Raw genomic sequence first — 16,994 nt, 5'->3', positions numbered from 1 at the left:
TTATTAATAAAGGATAAGCGAGGAAAGAAATATCTGCATCGTTCGAGTTATCCTTCTGTAAATCATGCGATTAATTTGGGTAAATATGGTCCGAACCCATGTCCGTAGACTTTCCTGTAATATCAGTCCAAGTTTCCAGGGAACAGCATCCTGTCCGGCTTGTGTTGCTGCGTTTTTATGATGGATTGATTTTTCGCCGTGCTGTTGGAGCTGCGGCACAGTCTGCTGACCGCAGTCCAATATCACATCAAAATCCATTTCATGGGCTTGATTAGATAGGGGAGGCAGCAAGATCCTCGGCGCTCCCTGTGTTCACTCTACGGCCGATGATTTGCCTTGATGCCATTTGTAATGAGTTTAGGAGGAAACAGGGTTTTCCTCCGCTGCCCGTAAATGACCCATAAAGCGCTAATGCATGTGAATTTAATATTGGATCTGCTGAAAGCCTGTTTGAAGCCCAGTTGGAGCGTTGTGTTATTGTTTGGACTGTATGTTTGCAACCTGTTGAAAAGCATGAAATGTCGTCTGAGTAGCAGGCGACTTGGATGTTGAAGACAGGTTCATCTGAAAATGATTTAAAAGCATCAGTTAAAGCTTTGGGATTTGACTTTGTTGAAAACCTGAGCTTATTACTTTTATCATCTTTTAGAAAATCAAATTTCTTTGAAAGGTTCATCAGGTGACGTATTTTTTTAACTCAGGGGCAAAATGTCCTAATTTATTTTAACTACTTATAACCTTTGGAACAAGGAAACTTATAATAATCACGATAACAATTGCTAACTTTTTTTATAGAGCACTTTCCGAAAGAGAAAACAAAACACAATGAAAGACTCTCACATACAGCTGCTCCAGAAGATTTCAAGACACTATCTGGACTTTTGTTTGTGTCTGAAAGCAACTAAGCAGATTCCATGAGTTATTGGATCTGTGCCCGTGGACAACTTCCCTCCACTTGAACCCTTTTTTTTTTGTAAACGATGCTGTCATACCATCTCCCTCCTTCTCTGTGAGGTCACATGAGGAAGAGCGAGGATACAACCTTTTCCTTTCCCCCCCATCCTGAAACTGATCCACGTGGCTGGGCCTGACAAGTCACTGTATCCTGTTACAGAACTTGTTCAGCATCTCTTGTGGATTTCTTCGGTGGCGTGGACTCGTATTGCACTTGTTCTCTCTGCTGTTTACCGAGAACTCAGGGGAATCCAGCTCCCTGCAGCGACGACTGGGTGTTGTCTGAGCTTATATTGTTGGCGCTATCCTCAGTGGAAGGTCACTGCGTGCTCTTACTTCTTCTGTCTCCTCTATGTCATATTACATTGATCGGATTTGGAGATCGCTGCCTTACAGAGGACGATAAACAATAGGGATGAATGCCAGTGTTGTCACGTCTTGGCCTTAATGAAAGATGCCGTGCCATGGCACTATTCTTAAAAGCAAAGCGAAGTTAAGGGTGTTTGCTGCTGCTGGATTTGTTTTGCAACTGCCTCACCTTGTTAAGAAATATTGAGACAAGCAGAAATGTGTCCCTAGGTGCGCTATTACTCATCTGGTTACCCAGCAGCAGTGTCAGTGTACAAGAGGACAAGTATTGTTCCCAGCACCACGGATGCTTTCCAAATGCGCTGGCTAATGAAGGCCTCTGACTCAAAACATCACATTTGATTATTGGAAAAGGGAACATTTTGTTTTCAGACCCACAGCGGGTAAGAAAATCAGAGGAACCTCAGATCGAACAATTACTTTGTGGCAAAAACAAACCTTGAACTCGTTTGGGTCTGTTGAAGCAAATGATCTTGTATTTTTAGCAGCCCTGGGATTTTCAGCAGCATTTCTAATGTGGGGCCTCAAGCTAAAAGTTGTCATTATCGCCCTTAAGATAGAGTTTAAACCGAAACTACCATAAAAAAGAGACAGACACGATCATCTTTTCACACTGGAAAAGGAAAGGAACGCATTTCACTACAGATATCAAATAAGTTTACAATCTTTTATACCGCTCGGTGGACGCAGGCCCATGTCCTCGAGGTGAGCGTTAAATCTGGACTCAACTCTTCTTGCCCAGTGCCGTTTGTTCCGATAGCTTGGCACGGCCGCTGCCCCAGAGCTTCCCGTCTGGCGTCCCCCTGGTCTCACTGTGCTGATTTCTGTATATCAGCTCCTCCCGGCGCGCGCAGATCGTCCAAATCAGACAAACGCTCTGGCATTTGTCTTCACACGAATCGGGCTGGTGCGCCGTGCCAGGCCTTGTTGGTGCCCGTGCCAATCTCTCTGACGTGATGAGAACTGGCGTGTCAAATGCATCACAGTGAGGGAAAATGTGGCGCTCGTATGTGATAGACAAGCTGCAATTATCATCATCTGAGGAAAGCGAGCGTGATGGTCCCTGAGTCCGGCTCTGAACACATACAATAGAAGCCGATGCATAAATGATAACGTGTGGGTTTGATGAGTTCCTGGCTGCAGAGAAATAGTGTTTTGCAAATATAATAATTGTTATGCTGCCTGTGGAAGGTACAGCAGCTCGAAACAACTTAACATTTCTCCAAATGTCAGTGTAGTTGCTGCAGGTTACTGCGTCAGACAAATGCCCACTCTGCCATTAGCTGTGTCCTATGCAGAAACATGCTCGTGCACAGAAAGATGCCCACAGAAATGCAAAGACCCAAATTAAACAGCAAGGTCACTCGCAAAGACGCTGCGGCTCCTATTTTACATTTAAATAAGCCTCAAGCCGGAAGCCTGCAATCCAATGACTTGTCGTAGAGGGAGATGTAGCCGAGCAAGTTTCCCCAGACTCCAGGCACGCTTCCTTGTTCCAATAATTAATCATGGTTGATTGGAATCAATCAGAAGAATCTATAAAGTTCAGGCAGTATTTCATCAAGGATCTTTTGCAGCCTCGGGCAGGTTTTTGTGTCAATTTAAGCACCTGAAATACAAGTAAAAAGTGACATATTGAGATTTTAAAGAGTGGAATTCAAACCACATATTTTCAGATGCTAAAATTGTTCAATTTCTCTCGTTATTGGTTGGAGAAATAAAGCTTATTAATATTTTACTCCATGGATTTGACTCATACTCCTTCTTGCAGACTTGAAGAAGACCCTCGCAGTGTTGCTGGATAACATCATGCTGAGGCTGGGCAAGCTGGAGTCAAAGGTAGAGAACATCTACAACGGTACAGGGGGAAACCTGACCAGTGGCACCAGCACACCCATACCCAGTGCCACCAACTCTGAGAAGGTCAACGTGGCAGGTATGTATCGTGTTTTTTTGTTCCGCTGTGTCTGCAGTGTTTGAGTGTGTATAGCAGTGAGGTTATAAACGAAGGAAAGCACAAGTATTTGTCTTAAAGGAGACATTATACTTTTTGGGCTTTTGCAATTTGTGTTCTACGTTTTTTTGTGTGTATGTAAAAGGTCTAAAAAAAGTACTGTGTTGTAGCTCTTGGACACATTTGCATTTCAAAGGCAGAGGATGAATAACAATTATTATTAACAGACTTTCCAATTATCATCTGTAGAACAACAAAATGGAGGAAAAAAAAATAGAAGAAGCCATTTCATATTCCCCATAGCCAGTAACATTCCCAAGGCATCAAACCAACTAAGGTCAGTCAGTATTGCACTGTGCACAGCAGGCACTTTATAGGAGTAGACCGCATCCTTGGACATAATTCAAATAAGGCCCCTGTTCACGCTGCATGACCCGTTTTATTAGTTTTCATTGATTTTCCTGCCAGCACTCCGATGATGAATTCAGCCCGGTTGAGAGAGTGAGGTGTTGGTTTTACTGGGATCCTGCTGGGACCTGCTCCCCAGCCGCGTGCGCAGCATTTGGCAGAAGGAATGTGGAGTCTGTGCTCGGAAGCAATGTATGCAGGAATGGATTAGGCCGATTGGGTCGCACAGGGTCACGTTTGAATGGATCTAATCCTCATGGAAGCTGCGGCGCTGCCGTCTCTTATCAAAGGTTGACGCTGCCTTTGTCAGGTTTTCCTCTTTTAAAACCTCCAGTAGGATAACAGGAAGTTATCTTAATTAATGGACATGAGCTGTGTGTGGAAGTGACTGATCATTATCAAGACAATTAACATCAGAGCCTCCACTAGACTTTCAACACGAGGCAGTATGAGGATTACATACAGTATCTGAAGCTCTTTGACAGAGTGAATGTATTACATGTTCTTTTTTGAGCAAGTGAAGGAACACAGTGTGCGGGTGTCTCTTCTGTCTTGTGTGTGTGTGTGTGTGTGTCTCTTCTTCCTACACACCTGTCAAAAGTCCTTTCAGGTGTGTGGAAGATTTGTGAGAACTAAGGGTGAGGCCGCATGAAAATCAAACGTCAATGTTTTCCTTTCACAAACACCCAGCGCAGCATCGGGATGCTAAAACAATCAGTCAGCTTGGGATTGTTTGACTTTGGCAAGTTGTCTTTGTGCCATGTTATCGGAGCGAAATACACCATTGACGAACTGTTCTACCTCCTAAACCACAGCAGTGGTTAGTTGCCCTATTAATCAATGTGTCATTTACCTCTTCAGAGACTAGATTCAAGAGGCTCGCCAACGTGTCGCAGACGTGTCGCAGACGTGTCGCAGACGTGTCACAGACAGGCTGGAAGTCTAGTCGGACCAGTAGAAGCAGTAATATTAACACATCTCACTCGGATTGGTTTCAGACAGAAACAACAGAATGGTTTCCTCTCCTACAATATTCTCAGTAAATGTCAGCTCTCAATCCAGCCACTGTGGACACCAATCACGTACACTGTTGTCGAGGCAGTCTTGGCTTGAGCTCCTCTGTTCTGTAGCAGTTGTGCCTCAATCCGTGACACATGTCAATAAAGCTGAGGCTCCCTGTTTGCTTGAAACATCCTGCGGTACCTTGAGAGGCAACATTTGGATCCCGAATGCAGGTCAAGCTGACAAAGTGGCACCCACATCTCTCTTGGCAATGAAATAAAGGCCCCAAGCACTCCAGAGTCTCCACTGGAGCATGTCTCCTGTCTCGGAGTGGGTGGCAGGCAGCGCCGTTGCCAGCTTCGCCAGTGCTCCTCCTTGACTGTAAGGCAATTACAGAGATAAGACTCTGGACAGTGAGGGAACATGCCTGCCTTTCAGAGAGGCTGCTATCAAGATGGAGTGGAGCAGCAGCCCTGGGACTGCGTTATTTCCACCTCAATTGTATACATTTTAGCCAAGGACTCTGGCATGTCAGGGCCCGTCCCTGGGCCTTGTTAGTATTCACAGTTTGTGCCTGGATTTTATTCTGTCTGGCTCGGAGTCGAGGATGGGTTGAAGGGAAGTTTCCATCCAGAATTAGCACACAGTTTTGTATTGAATTATTGCATGTTTCCATCCACTGCTGTTATGCAAACAGTAGGAGTTAGACACACAGGGAACAAGTGTTGACATAAATTCTCCAGTAATGTGCCATTAAACTACTGCAGAAGAAGAGGGTCTTGTTTGTCTTGTATTTCAACTGACAGCCTGAAGGAATTCTGAGTCCTTCTTTGACCCCGGGCTAAAGGGGCTGGGATACCTGTCAACTGACACACTGCTAGAGGCCATTAAAGCCATTGACGTACACCCCAAATACTGTCTTTTGAATCTATTACCGATAAAAGATGATTGCTTGTCTCACTATTTCATCAGAAACAAAGCCTCACACTGAGACGCATGTTGACCTTTGTCATTATGACACCTACAGTACCTCCACCGAGTCTCCTGCTACTCTGCTGATGGTGTGAACCGACAGCTGTGCACACATTGTGGAACACCGTCATATTCTTTTGATTGCTCATCTCACAAAAAAAATGTGACCCTCTCTCATTGCTTTACTCTCATGCTCCGCTGTGTGCAGATAGAAAACCACAGTGACTGTTTGAGGAACGGTGTTGACACACCACAATTCTTACGCGCTGCCTCGCAAGCTCTGCCTGTGCACAGGAATAGCTTCGGCCTTGTGCCGCATTGCATTTAGCCGAGGGCGGCAGGCACGGAAGACCCTTGTTGGATGAAAACAAGTCGATCTGGCCTTGGTCACTGCTTAGCAGGAGGCAAATGGGACTCTGTTCAACAGCAGTCTGTGATACTCTGGCTTGACGTGTCCCACTGATGAAGCTAATCAACCTCCACAGTGGTGCTTCATCTCTGGGCCTCAAAGACACCCCACTACAGACGTAATGAATGGTCAGCTGGTTACTTGCAGCTGTGTCACTGGCTACGATATATTTCTCCAGCCCTTGTGAGTAATTCAACTTGTCAAAGTGCCCTCAATCTCTGCTGCACTGCCGGTGACACACGGCTGATTTGCAGTGTTCAGTCTCCGTGACACAGCCGCCTTTTTTCAGTAAACAGGGACCTGTGCCTTCACAGCTCAGGGCGTCCTCACTGCTTTGTCTCTTTCACCTATCGATCCCGTTGCATCTCTGTTTGCTAGTCGCAGTGAAAGATGAGATCCAAAGCCTTAATGTCAACAAAGGAACGGGACGAGGATAGAATTTCAGACGCCGAACTTGTTACGTCATTAATCCCTGACCTTTATTGTGCTTTATAGATATTTCGCTATGCTCTTACTCGCCCAGAGGAGGAAGACGAGGTGGATTTCAAGGATTCTTTTGAGTCTGCATTCATTTTTACACTGAAAACACCTCGTGGGCCTCATTCTTGGATTCAGAGCAGAGTCTGTGCTCTCCATTATGTTCTGGAGGGTCTGTGTACCTCCTCAGCCTGCAGATCGATACTAATAAAGTACACACATACACATGAACCCACTCGGTGCTAATAAGTCACTGAGATATGCTGTCAGCCCCTGCACGCTCTAAAACACCAGCGTGAATCCAGACACTCATCACCCTGCAGGCTAATGTAAATTACACAGCAGAATATTCACTGAAAGCTTAAATAACTTGGGTTCAAGCCCCAAAGAGCTTTTGTGTCTGTTTACTGTTATTATCATTTTTTACGAGTAATAATATTTATAGTTTTTCCTCTACCACAGTTTAAAGCTGGAGTGAACTATAGAGACATTATTACTTGGCCCATTAACTGGGAATGGTTTCCGAGTTCAATTGGCGAGATGGTTTTGCAATTCATGGCCAAAAAGACCGTAAAAAATCCGCCATGATTGAATTGTCATCGTTTAAAACTTTTTGTCTGTCGGGATCATTCAGCCAAGATCGTTAAAAGTTGCATAAAGCTTGTTGATTTCTTGTTTTTGGGGTTTTCAAGATATTGACCAATTAACTTCACCAGGGCAGATTTTGGGGGATTTTATATCCATTTAAGTTTTCTTACAAGTTACAGAAATATAACGTGTCTGCTGTGGCTGCCTCTCAATGAACGCCACAGTCTGCCAGTATAATTAAAGCAGCAGGAGATGGCAAAGCTCGGTTTACAAGCAATTTAATTATATATATATATAGTAAAGAGAGTTTATACAGAGGCTGTTATTAATTAAGTAAAATCATGGTGGGTAACACACACACACACATTGTGAAGGTATTTTGAATCGAGGGGGGGATGGTGGACACCTCTGCCAACATTAAAATCGTACAACTGCATGTCTTACCTTCCTTTTTGGTATTTTAGCGTTATTGCATCATAACTTTAATGTTCAGGTCTGAGTTGCTATGGTAATCATTGTTATGCCTCTGTGCCGTGAACAGCCCTTGGCCTGAGGCATCACGCTGCCCAGTTGTGCCTTTGTCCGCTCATCCTTCCCTTTTTAACACGATAACTCAAGAACGGCTCGAGGGAACTTATTCGAATTTGGCTCAAATGTTCACTTGGACACAAAGATTAGATTTTGGTGGTTTGGTGTGAACGTGATGTATCGGGATCACCTGCAGGGGAATTTCATTACATGTAGCACAAACATTCACTTGGACTTGAGGGTGAGCTGATTTGAATTTGGCTGGTAAGGTGACCTCATATGATTCTGGGAAATACATTTATGTTGATTGAAACTGTACTGGTTGGTAGAGACAGGCCGGTAATTCCAGTTTATAGTGTCTTCGATTACATCACTAAGTTATGATTTGTCATTTCAATCAGTCAAACACGAGACACATTGTCCTTTTTTAAGCTTCAACAGCGAGACAGTAATAAACTTGCCGCACTCACATTATGAGTCTGTTTTTTGAACCACTAGACTTGACTTTTGACGGGTTTGATGTCGCGATAGTGGAGAGGAAGTGTCTCTCACGACCACATCCTGTTCTGACCTGCCTATGCGAGAGTCTGACGCTGACTGAGCGTCTTCAGGACTTTCCCGCCAATGCACACCGAAATACAACAAGCACGCATGGACATGCCTTTCCACCCCCATATGGAGAGCATCAGGCCTTCTTAGAGCTGGGTTGTAAACAAACAGCAAAGAAGCTGCAGACAGTTTTGCTTTCATCAACTTTCCTGCCTGGCACTGCATACAGAACATGGCAACGCCTTACTGAGTTCTCGGGAATCTGATCACAAACAAGTGAAGACAGAAGAACTTCTTGAATAGCTATGATGCATGAAATCCATTCATTCATCTTTACCGTAGTTTAAAAAGCATATGTTGTGGTAGTCATCAGATCGGACTCCACATTTGTTCGTGGGCTTTGCTGCTGCAGTTTTACTCCCCGACACAGAGGCTGAGAGCAAACTGCAGCATAACAGGACTTGAATGAGATTCAGCTTCTTAGTAATCGGCTGTGAAACCGTTTGAATCGATAAAATCAAAAGTGAGTTGAGGTCAGTCCGGGGGAAAAACACACATATGAAACATATCCCTCACGTTCACACACCACTCCGCTTCACCCTCACCCCCACGCACACACACACACACTCTCCTCGCCCCCCCCCACAGGCAGGCCCATCGTTCTCGAGGTTGCGGCTGATGAAGGGGCAGGGGTGGGCTGGGAGGAACATCTGGGGCTGACACACCATTGGTCGGGACACGTGCGCCCCTGCTTTTTTTTAACTTACATTTCTCCTCTCGCCTTAGTTCAATGCAGTGAATGTTTTGCACAGACTTCACCGATTATGAAATTTTAAGAAATGCTGTGCAATTTCGGAGGGGGGGGTGTTCTTCTCAGAACTCCAGCATTTCAAAGCAAAGGAAATAAAGATTTTCTCCTCCCCCCTGTCTTCTGGATACTGTGCTGCTCTGCTTCTCTGTGTATGCAGCACTGAGTCTCCTCTTTTCTCTGTATCCTCTTTCCTCCATTGTCTCCTCTTTCGCTGTGCCAGTATTGGTCCTGTGAAGCCAAAGCCCTGCTCCTGTAGGAATACAATCTGCTCTGCTTCCTGCTACCCAAAAAAATCAGCCATTTCCCTGGGCACTTTTAAAAAATAATAATGCACATGCAAACAGCCTCACGTGTGCACGTGATGCACACAAACATCCCACAGCACCTCCGGCCTCACGCTACGTTTCCTCGGAGAACGCTTTTCTTCAGGAAAGAGCGGCGAATCAGAGGATAGAGCAGCACATGGAGACGCACACACTGGAGCTGAGGGTTTAATGCAAAAAATGGATTTGCACCCGGTGACTAACAAGTGTGTAATCGCACAGTTGTTCACAGACGTGTTTTAGTCCTACAGAAAAATAAAAACTGATCTTTTTTTGGGTTCCTCATTATGCAGCGCTGTGGCTCGGAAGCTGCTTCTCTAATGACAACAGAGAATATTTTCAGCTCCACTGCAGAGCCCGCCAGTTACACTAAAGCCTCCACTCGCTCACTTTTGGGAAGTGCATATTTCCAGCAGCTAACCCAAAAAATGTTTTTCTTAAAGGAAGCTGTTCGAAGGGAAATGGAGCATTTGTATAAAACCTGTATGAGGCTGTATTCAGTTTGATTTTTAAGTCCAATGCGTCTCCTCACAATAAGTTCACAGCCACGGAAGCCCAGCACGTTTCACGGCTTAAACCCACAGCTATCCAGCGTTTGTCCGAATCAAACAGTGGAACATTACTCGTAGCTCTGCAGCGATGAGAGCTAATCAAGATTTTCCGGCCGCCTTCTGTCCTTGCGCTGCTCTCTGTGGCAAAATCCAAATCTCGCTCCTCGGATATTTTTGGGAGAGAGAGGAGTGGGCCGATCAGATTGCTCTCGCACAAAAGAGGGCTTGATTACAGCCAGACGCTGTGAACTTTGCAGCAGAGGAACGGGGAGAGAAATAGGAAACTTTGTGGGCCAGAGAGCGGGGTTACATGGGGGGAAATCTGGATCTGTTCTCCTTCTTTTTTTTTTCTGCCTCCGGGCCTTTGCTGTGGAACACTTGTGTGGACCGGAGGCGGTGCGACGCATGTGTTTTGACCAGCTCCAAACACGTGTCCTATACAGTGGGAAGCCCCTCTGTTGTTTTTGTTGCTCCGCTGTGTGCCTATAGGTGGCGGGCTCCTCGAGAAATGTTTTCCACTTGGTTTGGAGGTTTCATCTGAAATGTACATTAAATCCACACCATGTGATCTAAGCATTGGGTATAGATAGGAAGCTGTGTAAGCTATTTTGATCAGGGCTGAATTTAGACACTGACCAATGTCGCATTATCTCTTCTAACATATGTCACATAATTCCCTGCTCTCCTCACGAGCTATTTCCATGCTCCACTCGTCCCAGATGAGATAACAGCGACAAGGGAGTAAGTATTTCAGGGCATGTGAGGAACCACAAACAAAACACAACTAATGCATCTTGGCTGCAGAGACATCAGTGGGTTAGCCAGCCATCTTTAAGATTAACTCAGTTCTTCACTAACCTGCCCTGGAGCAAATTAGAAAACTGCGGACATTCTTCCACCAGGAACCAGTCATGGACAAAAGACCTGATTTTCCAATAAACTGAAGAAAGAGAAAGAGATCTGTAAAATAAACGATAATTATGTCGGAGAGAGGAGACTTTCGTGCACAGCACATTTCCACAAGGGCTGGAAGTAATTATTCATCATCAATTAATCAATTGTTTTGTCAAATCCTGCTAAATACCAGCTATGATTTTCCACAGACATCTTCAAATGTCTCATTTTGTTACATAACCTCATGATATTCAGTTTTTCATTGATGCCCAAAAAAGCCCCTCATCCTAAAATTTGACAAGCTACATTTTTTGCTTTAATGTCACTTAATTGTCACTTTAAAATAACTGGATCATACACTTTTTCCATACTCCCTGTTGTACCCTACGTAATAAATACCATTAGGATTGTCCTAATTGTTTTGATCCCATTCCAAGTCCTTTGGCGTTGGCGATCTGCCGACTCTGAGTCCGACCTGCTTCTTATATTTACCCAAATGTTTATTGAAAATCTATCTGACGCACTGAAATAACAGCTGCCGGCTACTAAATCTGACAAACCTTGTTTTTCATCACTTGCTTGATCCAAATGCTGAAGGTTCTGGTCCAACACTATAAAGTTGTTAAGCGTAAAGTATTGATATGATAAAAATGAAAGAGCCAGAGTCAGATGAAACGGTGGAGCCACATTCAATACTTGAATTTTCATTCTCATATGTCATTGTAGAGCCTGTAGCATTTGGCCCCATTTCTGGATAGTGAAGTAGAAACACGTCGTCCAATTTTATATACAGTCTCTGGTCTGGCGACTGTATAGATTCCTTTTAACGATTTGCCAGCGTTTGACCCGGTGAGTCCAGGTAACGGCCCATCTTCTCTCCATCTGCAGTTGAAAGGACATCTTCCATCAGCCAGCCTGCCTTTTGTCTAATTGATGAGCTGCTGCTGCAGAGATGTACACAGACTCACACACCGTTACCTCTGGCTCGTCTCGCAAAGTGCATCTAAACTTAGTGTTTCTCAGCCAGTGGATCAGAAGCTGCACTTTTCACCCTCTCAGGATTTTTTCCTCAGCTGAATCAACGCAGTGACAAATTACCACTGGTTTGTAGACGATCATGTGTCTGACGCCTGCGTCTTGTCGTCTTTCCGTTTGCCACTGTAAGATTATTATCGTATTAATACCAGCATCACCAGCTTCAGGTGCAGTACTCGATGTTAGTTCGTCATTCAAAAATATATCGTCTGAGGCGAAGACCGCAAGCAATCCAGCGAAAAGTCAAGAGGGCTTGAACCAAACAAGGCAGGCATGAAAGTGTCCAGTGCCTGTTAATGAAATCAGTGAAGGCAAAAAAAGAAAGAGAGAGGAACACAAAAAAAGAGAGAATAACAGAAACCAGATGTGGCATAAACCAGATGTGCTCAATCCAATTCTGGAGTTGTTGAAGGTGGGATGACCTCATGGAGTTGGACAAATGCACCCGAGAAGGAGAGGGGGGCAAAATAACCCTGTGGTGTAACATCACATTGCTATTTTGAGGGCTATCCAATGGCCCACGCTGTGTGCTAGCAGCGCGCTAACGGTGACCTCAGTGCTGTGAGGGGCCATTGAACGTTTTACACATGCTGGGGTGATCTCATCTGTTTTCTACTTCTCTGTACACGCAAAGCTGCTTCTTACGCCTGTTAGAGGATGTTCAGAACTTAAACAGATTTTTGAAAACATGGGCCACCACAGACATAACAACAGATATTACAAATTGTTCAGATTTTAATATTGAGAACACACACACTTGGCGTTGAAATAAATGATTTCTGGCTAATCCGTGGACTTGGGAACTCACAGAAACTTGCGTGATAAAATGTGACTCCAGAATAAAAACAAACATGTTTGTGCAATGTCATGACTGAGAAGACAACTTGTTGCAGCGTATGAATAGTTTTGCAACAGTTCAACTAAAGTGTTTCGGTATCATCTGGGTGGCGACACTTCCCGGTTAGATTGTGCTCTTGTTGGCTATTGCAAGTTTCTGCTCACTCGCTCAATCGTGTCATATTGTACCACTGGATCGGAGTGTCCTTGATTTCTAATGATAAATATCAACCTCTGTGACATTGAGATTATTTCTATAAACCCCTCAGACCAAAGGATCATTTTCAGATCAGCCTTGAATCGGTAACGCCTGTGGGAGGTGTGATCACACCCGAAATCTGCACGACCATCCTTGATTTGGAGGTCGGCATGATGTCTTTGGTAACTCATCATTTTCTATATTCTGCTTGTGCTTCTCTATTTCTTTAATTGGACCTCGTGGTGCAGACAAATCGACCCCTTTGTCTGCCTTGACTCGATTGTGCTATCTCACTCCCTTTATCCACCTTTTCTTTGTATCCTGTGTTTGCATAGCAAGTTGTGACTTGATCAGTCAGTCAGTGTCATACTGTAAGTCAGAGAGCAAATAGGCTGCAGCACAGTTTGCCTGAGGTTTGATATGAACTCTCCTGGTCAGTTGAAGCTCCTCTGATGCTCCTCGACACTCGACCAGGGTGTGTTACTTCAACCATCTGCACTAATGTATGTGCCACCCAGTGATTGACTGTGAAAGAGATTAGACTTTTCTTTGGGACAAGTCATTTGAGTCTGTTTGCTTTGTTGGAGGTGAAGGACGAGGAATTTGGCTCCCTTTTGAATTAGCAGCACCTCTCCTGTGTTTGATTATGAAAGGAGCTATATTTAGTTGCTCCTTGGCAGCAGCTTCTTCTGCTTGATTAAAGCTCAAAGATTTGCCTCGTGGCTTTGGTACCCGCTGGCTGACTGACTGGCTGGCTGAGTGACAGAGTGAGTGACAGGCTGCCCAGTTGCTTGTTTGCTTGTTTGGTTGGTTGGTCGGTTGTTGAACTAACTGGATGGCCGAGCGTCTGAAGGATGAGATAACAACAACAACAACCACTACACGCTCTACGCTTTTGTACACGGCTCAAAACAAACATCAAATCACCAGCCAGGTTTTTTTAAAGGCAACTTTAGTAGTTTGATGAGACAGAAACAAGATATGACCACAGATTTCTAGAAAAAAAAACGGCTAAAGGACATAACATGGATGTGAAAGCATTCGACACCAGAGAACAGATTTCCATGAAACTTTAACATTTCGAGAAACATCTTTTATTGACATTTTCCCCAATTTGTCTGGGGAATGATTTATGGAACCTGATGAAAAAACAGGCCTGTTTTTGGGGACTGGGATCTATTGTTTGCAATTTGATGCAGATTTAAATACAGATCTGAATCTAGTGGATTTAAATGTGTTTTCATAGGGAGATTTGCTTTAATTATCTTTTTATCAACATATCTTTCTACTGCAATGGGGATTGTAATTTCCAGAACATTCAGCTCAGTAGTGCTGACTGCACAGATAAGTGGGACAAACCAAGGGGACAAAACAACAACTTCTCAGTTTTTCTGGGACATCCCTTTGCCTCTCTCTCCGGCGCCCCTCTTGGAAGACATGGGACATAGAAAACGTCTCCTTTAGCCTGTACACAAATATAATGGATTCTGTATCTTCAATTATCAACTCACCAAAATTAAACATTGATTAACTACCGTGTTGCCTGTTATCAGCATTGCCGCATTATGCTGTAGCTCAAACCCTGATATACCCACACAGTTCTCCCTCTTCTCCTTCCTGAGATGGCGACTGAAGCAGCGAATGGAAACCTGTGTTGCTAGCATTCAATCTAACTGGTGATGTATTTACTCGTAGTTCTCTGTGGCAGGTCATCACCTCTCTTTTATCCCTCAGTCTTTCCCGGCCTCACACCAGCCGAAGCAGCGAACCAGAGAGTGTCGGCGAAATATATTTTTCATTTTAATCTAGGCGATAGCAGCACAGAAAGAACGGTTGGAAAGAAAATGCAGCATATTTGTTTACTGGAGCAGCTTGTCGGAGCAAATAAACTGAATCAACGATGGACATGATGCTGCACCCTCCACCTCCACCCACCCAGCATGACCCAGCGCTGCAGCCGCTGATTAGCTTCATACACACACCTCCCTAAACATTCACACACACACCCACACACACCCACACACACCCACACACACCCTCCTCCTAAGACACCACACACAAACTCATTACATCAGTCCGCCGCTTGCATCAAAGCTTTTATCTATTCGCTGCAGTCTACTGCGATGCATTATTTATATTCAAGATATAAAGGTCAGTGGTGATGACGTTAACGTTTCTGAACGGGGTATCAGAAAGGTGATTATATGGAGCGGAAGCCGGGCGCGCAAGCCCTGAATGTTAATCCTACAGTGATATTGGTTTCCTGGGATATCGAAAGCCGCGTGGATAAGATATCAGAGTGACTCCCTCCTCGGCTGCAGTTACATGATTTCATAAATGCGCCTCGATCCGTGTTTGCATCACTGTGGACTCAGCTCTCAAGCTCTTTGTGGTTTCCGTCGCAGATCACTAAGACAAAGGTTTTCCTCCTGACTGACAGTCATCCCTAACCTCAGAGTAATGGGCAGTGTTCAGCTGTCAGTCCAAAGGCTCAGCGAGATGGTGCAGCCGACCTGAAGCTCTTAGATTCTACCACAAACTTAACAAGACTTGAGACATGAATGCCTCACAAGTTGGCTCAAGACATTTTCTGGAGTTTGCCGTTGACAAATGAAGCCTCCAGCAGGAGATTGTTCGGGTCAGACGCGTTCACAGCAGCAGGAAAGTGTCTGTTAAGGTTTTAACCTGATTACGGCGCTAAAATATCAACTCCAATAGTTAGCAAGTCCACTCAAAGCCCCAAATGTCAACCTCATGGTGGGACTTAAAAAATCATCAGAGGATCAGCAGAGCTATTAGGTTCTATCCTCTGGGGGCCATGAATGCCAAAAGCGGTGGGCGTGGCTAAAACATAGATGTAGCATGTATGGTGTCGCATGCCGTAGAGCCTTCAGTATCTCGTTGTGTATCTGCTTGTATGTGTCCTTGTTATTTCTCTGGAGGAAACATTAGGCAGCTCTTGCTCTTAAATCAGACCCAGAGGAAGAAAATGTTGAGTCATCAAAGAAATGTTATCACTTTTGCTTCACAAAAACAACCTAAGAATGCCGACTTGTTGATCTTGGCTCGGGGACGGCAATTATTTCTGTGACCTGCTTTTCCTCCCTATTAAAACTCCTCAGACCCCCGGGGGGGGGGGCATCGTGAGCCGCAGGACAGAAGTACTTATTCCTGAAATGTTAAAGTTTACACCTGCGTCGTTCTCCAGTGTGAGAATAATATGTTGTGTTAAAGCTACAGACAGTGGAAGACTTTTTGGAGCTGACCTTATTGATTTTCGACCCCCCCCCTTCTCTCCTTCCTTCAGACCTCCTAAATGGAGCCCAGGAGAAGTGTGAGCTGCCGCCCTTGGATGGTTTCCCTCACTGCGAGGGCAAGGTCAAGGTGAGTCACACACACACAAACCCTCTCGCACACAAAGACAGCCTCTCCATCTCAGTGTCTCTGTCTCTCACACTTTGTTTATGACTGTGAGGAGGTTGTTAGAAAAAGTAAATAAAAGAGGAACTTGGCCGGGAGGATGACAACTCAGAAAGAAAACAATGGCATCATATGTTCAGTTCACAGCCGCAGTGTTTAACTGACAAATGATCTGCTGGGAAATGTAAAAACAAATCACCATCAGTATTTAACAACGTTAACACCACAGCAGCGAAGCCTCCGTTCAGTTAACCTATATAATGTGTTGATATGATACGCAGTGGTTTTAACGGCAGCGGTGTGGACTATTTGATTTGTAAACTATGCTTCAGTTGGATGTTGATCAAACCAGAAAAGACAGATTCTGAACACACCTGTTTACACTGTGTCATCTCAGTGCAGAGATGCTACAGTTACGAATTAGTTATAGGTAATGACTTCAGGTCCGACAGGTAAACAATGAAAAGAGGAGTCCAGGACCTTTCTCTGTTGCGACTTTACCATTATGGATTTATTGTCACTCTCCCATGTTGCCTGTGGGTAAAGTGGCACCTTTTTACGAATGATTTTATGACCAGTCTACTTTATAACCCTTCAAGTTAGCAATCATGATGAATATTACACTACTGCGGACAGTGTTCTAGTAATTGTAGTCATAGCCACACTGGCAGGAAAAGCACGTTGCTCAGCCAATGCTCACGTGCAAGTACGTCC

General features: G+C 44.5%; 1 protein-coding gene across 2 annotated transcripts in view; it reads left to right on the top strand.

Moving 5' to 3' along the window:
• mgat5 (alpha-1,6-mannosylglycoprotein 6-beta-N-acetylglucosaminyltransferase) overlaps nucleotides 1–16,994 on the top strand; it is a 70,693-nt gene that overhangs the window by 14,427 nt on the left and 39,272 nt on the right. For both annotated transcript variants that reach the window (XM_035150199.2, XM_035150200.2), the window contains exons 3-4: nucleotides 3,095–3,259; nucleotides 16,168–16,244. In XM_035150199.2, coding sequence (XP_035006090.1) covers nucleotides 3,095–3,259; nucleotides 16,168–16,244 — 242 coding nt within the window. The remainder of the gene's footprint in view (nucleotides 1–3,094; nucleotides 3,260–16,167; nucleotides 16,245–16,994) is intronic.

The sequence above is a fragment of the Hippoglossus stenolepis genome, chromosome 24 (genome assembly GCF_022539355.2).
Source record: "Hippoglossus stenolepis isolate QCI-W04-F060 chromosome 24, HSTE1.2, whole genome shotgun sequence".
Taxonomy (NCBI): Eukaryota; Metazoa; Chordata; class Actinopteri; order Pleuronectiformes; family Pleuronectidae; genus Hippoglossus; species Hippoglossus stenolepis.
Note: the sequence above shows the minus strand (reverse complement) of the source record. Positions and strands in the feature narration are given on the sequence as shown.